This window comes from Temnothorax longispinosus, chromosome 4 (assembly GCF_030848805.1).
Source record: "Temnothorax longispinosus isolate EJ_2023e chromosome 4, Tlon_JGU_v1, whole genome shotgun sequence".
NCBI lineage: Eukaryota > Metazoa > Arthropoda > Insecta > Hymenoptera > Formicidae > Temnothorax > Temnothorax longispinosus.
In genome coordinates, this window is record NC_092361.1 from 24,147,866 (window position 1) to 24,156,441 (window position 8,576).

Genomic DNA, 8,576 nt, shown 5'->3' on the forward strand with positions numbered 1-8,576 from the left:
GATTTATTGAAAATTATTTAGTAATTATAGCTAATTGAAGACTTGTCTATTTGAAAATATAGTAAATATGTTTGTTTATGTGAAACTTTGTAGCAGATGTTTATTTTTCATTTTGCACATATATACAATAATATATATATATATATATATATATATATATATATATATAATAAGAAAATATATTTTTTGTTTAAGAACATATTGAAACCATTAATATTGAAAATTTATCCATTTATACATTTATAACATGTACATACATGAATATCCATTTACAAAGTGTAACTATATTTTTTAATCCAACTTAACCCTTCTGTTGTTAATGATTTCGGCCGATATTCCAGACCAACATAGCCAGTATAGCCAGTTGTTTCCAATAGAGACAAAACATATTTATAATCAATCTCTCCTGGAGTATCTGGTTCATGCCTATCAGGAACTTGAGCTATCTGAATGTGACCTATAAAAATAATATATTGAATATATATTATTTGAATAATATGAAAATTAATATTAATATATCAATGAAATACATGAATACTTTTGATTATTTATGGTTTACGTATTAATGAAACTTATTTGTATTATTTATATTGATTAAATTGACTAAATTGTATAATAAATTGCAATTTTGAAATTATAATAGTATACATTAATAAAACATAATATATTAATAAAAGTAATAAAACTATACACAAAGAGAATCTAATTATAAGAATATAATATTATAAAGTTACTAACCTATATAAGGTAAAAATTTTTGAATACTTTTTGTAATATTACCGCAACAATGTTGTAAATGAAAGATATCCATTAACAGCTTAAAGTGTGTACTGTTTACCTTCTTCACCAAATCTAAACCTGCGATAAGAATAAAGAAATTATTTTAATATAGCCTCTCGTTATGACAAAGTAAAGTCAGACAATATGAATTTAACTTCGTACCTTTTTGAAAATTATTCATATAGTAATTTGGTACACTGTAATTATTAATTGGTTCAATGACGACAATAATATCCTCTTTTTGACATTTTTCGATGGCGTACAACAGATTTTTTTCATAAACTACATCGTTAGCAGATGTAGGAGTTTCCACTTTTCCTGACATTACATGAATCCTGTTAAGGATAGAATTCATTATTATGAATATATAACGTGGAATATCACAAGAATTAATTACGTTAATTCTCAATCGAGTTTGTGCATTATAATGGATATACTGACATTTTACAGTCCAAGGCTTTTGCATATTCTATTGTTTTCTCAATACTCCTCTTGAAATGTTCTTCTTCACCCGGGATTGCAGCAAAGCCCAATTCTCCTTTTGTAACATCACCTATCGTGGCAAATGTTGACATTAAAGCTAATGAGATTATTTTTACAATGTATAACATGAACACATACCTGTGAATACATTCAAAAGTACTTGATCAACATTAGCCTTCTTTTTGGCTGCGGCAACTTGTTGAACAGAGAAGCCATATGGAAATCCACTTTCAACCGCTTTAAATCCAGCTTGCTTGGCCAGTTGATATCTCTCGATAATATTAGGAACCTCAGTGAACATAAAAGACAGATTACTGGCGAATTTTAAAGCCATGACAGTATATAGGAACTGGTAGGAACGTGCTATCTGTAAGAAAACGTTTAGCTGTACGATGTACGTGACACAAATGGATATGAAATAAGCTTTCAGTCAGTCGCAGCTTTCATCGATTATATAATAATTCTTATCTACGATAAGAATGCTGTAATCGAGAAAAAATTTCTGTTACCAGAAGCTAAGTTTTAAAATAGAGACTCACCTGATCACAGAAGGTAAATATCGTTGAGTTGCAAAGCAAACATAAAGGTTATTTCTTAGAAAGACTCTTTCTTGTTGGAGTTCTTCGTGACGTCTATGTTTTCGCCAAAAATACAGTCATAAAAAACAGATTGGAACTTAAAACTTAAACTAATATGCACATTATACAAAAACTGGTATGTATATGGTATTCTGCACAAACATGTTGACTGCTTCCAAAATTTCTGGTTATGTCTCATGTGTCTCTCATATTCAATGATTTAATCGTTTCACAACACTGTGTCAAATATCCTTTTTTCTCTTTTCTCTCTCTCTTTTTTGAATAATAACGATCATGTGTGATTAGTAAAGAAGTATGTGATGGTAAGAAAGGGAAAACGAAACTCTCAAGAACTCTGGACAAGATTGCTCCCCCCTCCTAAGAACCGTTTTTTCTTACACTTGTTATCAATTCTCCTTTCTCTCTCACCAATTCCTGAATATACACAGTTGAACTTTTTTACTGTTGATCAATATACTGTCTATTTATTCTTTTATACTACTGAAAATTTATAATTCATATTTGTCATGCAGTAATAGTGATATGTGTATATATGTGTATGTGTGTGCAATATATATGCTACTGAGCTGGATAGAAAGATAAAATTTGAAAAATATATAATGTCTACAATGACATACATTTTATGAATAAATAAAGAGGAACAAAAGTTCGATTACACATACTTACATATTAATTATACATTGAACAAAAGAAATAATCAATAAATCAGGGATTAATGTCAAATGATAAAGAAATGCTTCGAACAAAGACGTTGCAAAAGTTTTGTTTATTGGAAATTCATGAGATCTTTTTTTACATGTTTGTCAATGTTAGAGATATAATATGTTTTTCTCTCTCGATTTTTCGAGTATTTTTTAACGCATCCAGCATGTCTCAAAATAAACTATTAAATTTTAAAATTTCTTGTCAATAGAGCAGATCGCAAAGTTATTTAAATTAGTTCATTAAAATATATGTTTTTTTGTACATTAATTTTGTACATATCTATCGGATCCACCTTTTACTCTTTGAGCATATAAAAATAAGTTATTCTATCTGCCTCCATTTAGTAGTTTATAAACTACTAAATGCATTCTTTTAAACATACTTCATTTTTTATATATTTAAATATATAGATGTATAAATAATTGCTAGACAGATACTGTTGCAAAAACAGCATCTATTTTCGCAGATAGTCATAATTTTTCTACGTATACTGATTTTTCTATTCATACATAAAATAAAACCTAATAGTAAACGATATTCCTGAGTTGATTGTTACATACATATGGATACAAAATTGATACAAGACAATTTGTCTGGTAAAATATTATCGCTATGTATCAAAATTTTTCAATATAGTCGGGATTCTATTATACAAAATTGTCTTTGCGTCGCGGCCCCAGAGATAATCGATATGATTGAATGTTTCATGCGCTATTTTTTCGGTGTGCGTAACATTTGGTAAATTATCCACCAGTTTTTGAACATCCTGAAACAATTGTAAAAAGTTATGGAATAAAGACATGGTAATATACAAGATACAATGTAGCGTTAACACGTAAAGACTCATCTTGAAATAATAAAACTTACGGTGCGATGAGTAATAAAGTCATTTTCACTGTAAAAGATCGCCACAGGTACCTTTACTCTTTCAAGAGTATATTTAGGCGGTTGTGTAGATCCATAGAGCTTTAAGTTTGTTTTAGTACCATAATCAAATTTCCGAAAAGATCCTGGAAAACAAATTGCAGATTATATATAGGGCGTTCTAGTACAAATAGCTCTTTCTCTTTATTTTCTAAACTAAAAGAGATAGGTAAAAAAATCTATATATCAAAGAAAGTGCGTTTGGCAAGGAATACTTAATGTCATAATACATTTTATAATATACTTTAAATTCCAATTTTTTTATATTTAGTCACTAAGTTTTTTTTTTCAAAGATATCAAGGATGTCTAGAACTTTTGGGCAAAACTGGAATTTTATCAATTATAAACCTAATTTACAGAGATTGTTATCTTACTTACCAGAACTTATTAGCTGGCTAAAATGAAGGAGTTGTTTAACCGAAGCGCCTGCCGGCGAGTGTCCAAATATTAAAGGCAACATGGATTTATCGAGTTGATCGCTACCGAATCCAGCGATGAGAAAAAACCAGCAATTACAGAAACCCTTCGTCACCGTATGAGGAGCTTTGCGTACAAAGGTCTTCAAGACACAACTTTGCAATTTATTAAGAGGTAACCATTCATTTATGTTGCAAATGTAAGATCCCCACTGAAATACATTTATGGCGAATTACATGACACGATCTCGTGAAAAAACTATCGGGAAAATAAATTAACAGCAAAACGTTGCATTACATCTATTATACTGTAACATTTGGCGATAAACTTCAAAAGTGGACTTCGTTGATTTCCCAAAAATGCTGCAGGTGCCAAACTTATCATTCCTTTGACTTTAGCGTTATATTCAGGTCTTTCGCTTCCCATGACGTAGAACGCGTTTGCACCTTGACTGTGACCGATATAATACAATTTGGAATGACCAGTTTTTTCCAAGATATAATCTATCGTCGCTGGTAAATCATAATATCCGATCTCGTGCCAGCTGTAACAGAAATATATATATATCGTTTATCAGATACAATATCTCTCACTGCTTCTTTTTATATTTTTATCTTTTTATACTTTCAAGTTGTACAATTACCTGAAATTCCAAAATTCCTTATCTTTGATCGAATAATGTTTATGAGATTTGGAATAGGTGTTTCCACGAGCGTTTGTGAGCCAAACGTCGAATCCATTGTCGCAAAGAATATATGCTGCAACATATTAAAAAACACATAATAAATTCTAAAATATTATTCTGATGATGAATAATTACTATGCCGTTAATATATCTAATCTCTGTTAAAATGGTAGAAGATATTTTAGTATAAATGATCAGACGATTAAAATAAATAATAAATGCAAAATGAAAAAATAAAGGAAACGAAAAAATAAAATTGTTATTTGACAGTACTAACCGATGGACTTGTCAGGTCCCAGGAGCACCCAGTCTGCGGAACTCGATAATACTCCATGACTTATAATAACTGGCAATTTAGAGCCTGGACTGGTACAACATCCGAGGGTTTCTAAGATTCGATGACAATCGGGAGAAATCGACTTGCGATCCTCACTATTTTTATTGTCAATAACAGCCGCATCGGTGATGGTGTCAGCATTTAATGGCATTGATGATACTCGATCGTTAGGTGAAAGCACACGATGCATAGTTAAATAATAACCGTCTTCCGTGCAAATCTGATGGGTCTCGGCCACGTAACCATGAGCTTTGATCAGTTCAGGCTGCAACAGAATAAAATATAATTGCATTGCGTAATTCCTTGTATAATGAGCGATTTTATATATCAGTTAATTTTTAATTAATTGTCATGCATGTAACACGTAGTCTGGTATGAAGTTCATTTCGTTCAAGTCCGACAGACAATTGCGGACATATAGATGCTGTTTGAATAACTTATCACGAATATCCCAAAAATGTGAAGCACTTTGTTTTATTAGGAAGAAAGTTTCGTCCAAGTTACTCTTAATTTGCGAAGTGACCGCAAATTAGAGCGACTCATCTGCGGAATTTAGCAACTTTGTTTACTTCAAATAACGATACGTCATCGATCGATCGATCTGAGTAGTGTTTTCAAGTGCTTATCTAAACACTTATTAGTCTGATCCGTTATTAAGGCTAACGATAGCGATAGCTTTTACCATTCTAATTGCGTCTGTTTATTAACAAATGAATTTCGTTTAGCCTTGAATGCAAACTGTTCAAACTCTCGCTTTTGCGCCGCCGCGACGCAATTCCGTTTCCGGGTGAGAATAAGAAGCGTCGCATATAATTAAGAATAATTTCAGCGCGTTGTTTCATATCAGCTAATTGGTCAAGCGGCAACGATAAGAGACAGTGCGACTTAATAGATCGAAATATTCCGCTTTGAAATAATATTAGATATATACTTAATTGTTAGAGTTAGACGTACTTAGGCATACATCTAAACGCGCTGATATAAAATACCTATAACGAATACTCCACGGTTACTCCAATTATATTAAATACATTACACACAAGGGCGATTGAAGAATGGATCTCAAGTACTTAAGTTTTAAATTTGCACATTAACCTTTACCCTCGGTTTTCATGAATCATGAATGCATTAGTTGCTTTCCATTTACACTCAAGTGATCTGAGTCACTTCAGTTATGTGAGTATTTTATACTCAGGTATAAGATATGTCATTTTGTATTTACCTGTTTATTTTCGTGACAAAGCTATCAAATAATAATAATAATACAGGTCCATAGCGTCACTTTTAATGTGAGTTTATTAGATTCATTAAAGCACATGGTCTCGATTGTGGATAAAAATTCAGGTGAATCTCACTTGCCAGCATGCAAAAAGAACGTGCATTTAACTAAGTTATGACGTCACGAGTGAGAATTATCTGAGTTTTGATGTAAATGGAGAGCAACTATGCGGCTACGGTCAACGTGACGCTACAAATGCTTTGGAGCGTTCTTCTTCTCTTTCTTTCTTCATTGAAAGAAAAGAGAAGAGGAATGCTTCGAAGCATTTGTAGCGTCACGTTGACCGTAGCCTACATTAACAGTTTTATGTATACGCATTGAGACTTGAGACACGTGATAACGTAACGCGCGCGTTCTCGCGCGCTTCCACCAATCAACTACGTGCTTCTTTGTTTTCAAATGCTCATTACAGCGCGTTAAAATTTTAACGTTTTGAAAATTTGAATCCTCGCGTAAGAAGGCATGGTCGTAATAATTATGTAGATATCTTTACGCAGTTAGCTTGGAGAACAAGTTGGCAAACTGCCCAAACTGGACTGGACGGCCGTGTAGAACGCAATAAAAGGAGAGAACGGAAAGGCGAGTAATTGACTTATCGATATATCTCGTAATGCCATAACTTCTATATTCTCGTAACGCTATATAAACTTATATATTTATCGATATGATTTCGATCAGGGACACGCCAAACCGGTTTTATACGCGAAGAAATTTACACGTGCGATATACATGTGTCGATTATACTTGTCCGTCCAGGTGGAAAACTCACGTCGAATCCTGAAAATTTCAGATCGTCCAACGGAAAACTTCACTCGAGAGATGTCATTTTCATATACTCTTTCCCGTCTCCCGTCACTCGTGAGTTGAAGCGTTAATGTACGAATGCATGTATGACGCGACGTCTCTCGTAATCGTTTCTCAACGCAACTTAATTACTACGTTTACGCGAGCGTTACTTATTCTGTAGTACCTAACTTACGATAATTCCTTCGCGTAAATGGGATTTTGTAGTAACTTACGATAATTTTCTCCGCGTAAACAAGTGAATTATCGTAAGTTACTGCAGAAGTAACGCTCGCGTAAACGTAGTATTTGTTGTAACGCGTAATATATATCGATAGCGTCTTACCGTTGTTGTGTGAGCCTCATCCTGAATCGTTGCGTCGGTCGCGTTGCCCATGTTGCTCTGGACGCTCGACGCTCTGGTGTCGGCTTATCAGCAGTTCAGTGCGTGTTGCGTACGACGCGTACGACGCGGTCGACGCGTACGACGTGACGTAAAGTTCACTAGCGATATCTTTCTGCGAATTATTTTGCAGGGAGGACGTCGCCTATTTCTCTCGCTTCTCCTCGCCTTTCACTCTTTCTCTAGCTCTCGTACAAATTCCTTTATTTCAGTTTCAAGTTCCTTCGAGGCACGGCTCGCACGACGCGCGACTCCGAGAGTGGTTTGCGAGAAAGTGCGACCCCGCGAAATCGTGTGCGGCGACGGGCGCAGAACCGAAGGGAAGGGTCTCCGACTCCGAGTCCCGAGTCTACGCCGCGGCCCGCGCGCGTGAAAGGCTCCTCTGTGTTTTTCCTTCCGCGTGAGATCTTCTGAAATCGACGACTCGACGTTGAGCTATTTCTCAACGGCGCGCGGCGCGTCCAGTCCGGACGGGAGAAGACTCGCTCGCTTCGCTTTCTAAAGCGGAGGCTTGAAGGCTCGAAAGGCTCCGCTTTTTCAAAACGTAGCGGAACGAATTATTGCGCGCGCACGATTCCGACGAATTCCAATGTCCTCTATCCTTCTGTCGACAACGACCAACAACAATCAACAATAAACAACTGCGGGCACGAACACGAACGCGAGACGTGTGCACGTGTATGTATATACGTATATGCCACGGGCTTGGACGTGGAGACGTTGACGAGTGGGGGGGGGGGGAAGGGAGACCGTTTGAATTAATTTAATTATTCCAGGGAGAAGATTCGCCCGAGATAGAGAGGGAGAGGCTCTGACACATGTATGAGACTGAAAGCAGCGAGATGTAATCTGCGTTCGGCCGCAGATACATCATACACATTACATTCTAATATCGATGTATGCACGTACAATATTCAGTTTGTCTTCTTCATGACTCATGAGGGAGACATTTACGAATATGTTTTTCTAACGATAAATACCGACTATTTCACAAAAGCCGCGAGTCTGCGCATCTCGCGACAGAAAGTCGACGACGACGATCGTGAACTTTGTAGTTTGTACTCGCTCTTCGTGGAAAAATAGTTAATTATTTGCCAGACGCGAAAAAGAAAAATGTAGCAACGCCGCGGTAAAAAGATAGATTTTTCTCATATTTGATTATCAATAATTACCCAGATAG

At 35.1% G+C, this 8,576-nt stretch overlaps 2 protein-coding genes across 2 annotated transcripts; both read right to left on the bottom strand.

Moving 5' to 3' along the window:
- Positions 1–210: 210 nt before the first annotated feature.
- Positions 211–2,342, bottom strand: Gip (hydroxypyruvate isomerase-like protein Gip). The gene is made up of 6 exons (XM_071774928.1): positions 1,803–2,342; positions 1,402–1,630; positions 1,222–1,333; positions 943–1,115; positions 739–858; positions 211–457 (listed from the first exon to the last, which is right to left on the bottom strand). Exons 2-6 carry the CDS (start codon positions 1,595–1,597, stop codon positions 270–272), a joined length of 789 nt encoding a protein of 262 aa, XP_071631029.1. The 5' UTR covers positions 1,598–1,630; positions 1,803–2,342; the 3' UTR covers positions 211–269.
- A 267-nt stretch (positions 2,343–2,609) lies between these two features.
- On the bottom strand, positions 2,610–7,803 carry LOC139810961 (lipase 3). Its single transcript, XM_071774913.1, has 7 exons — positions 7,340–7,803; positions 4,872–5,196; positions 4,553–4,667; positions 4,207–4,453; positions 3,871–4,120; positions 3,435–3,577; positions 2,610–3,333 (listed from the first exon to the last, which is right to left on the bottom strand). The coding sequence occupies exons 1-7, from the start codon at positions 7,388–7,390 to the stop codon at positions 3,178–3,180; spliced, it is 1,287 nt and encodes a 428-aa protein (XP_071631014.1). The 5' UTR covers positions 7,391–7,803; the 3' UTR covers positions 2,610–3,177.
- Positions 7,804–8,576: the final 773 nt, after the last annotated feature.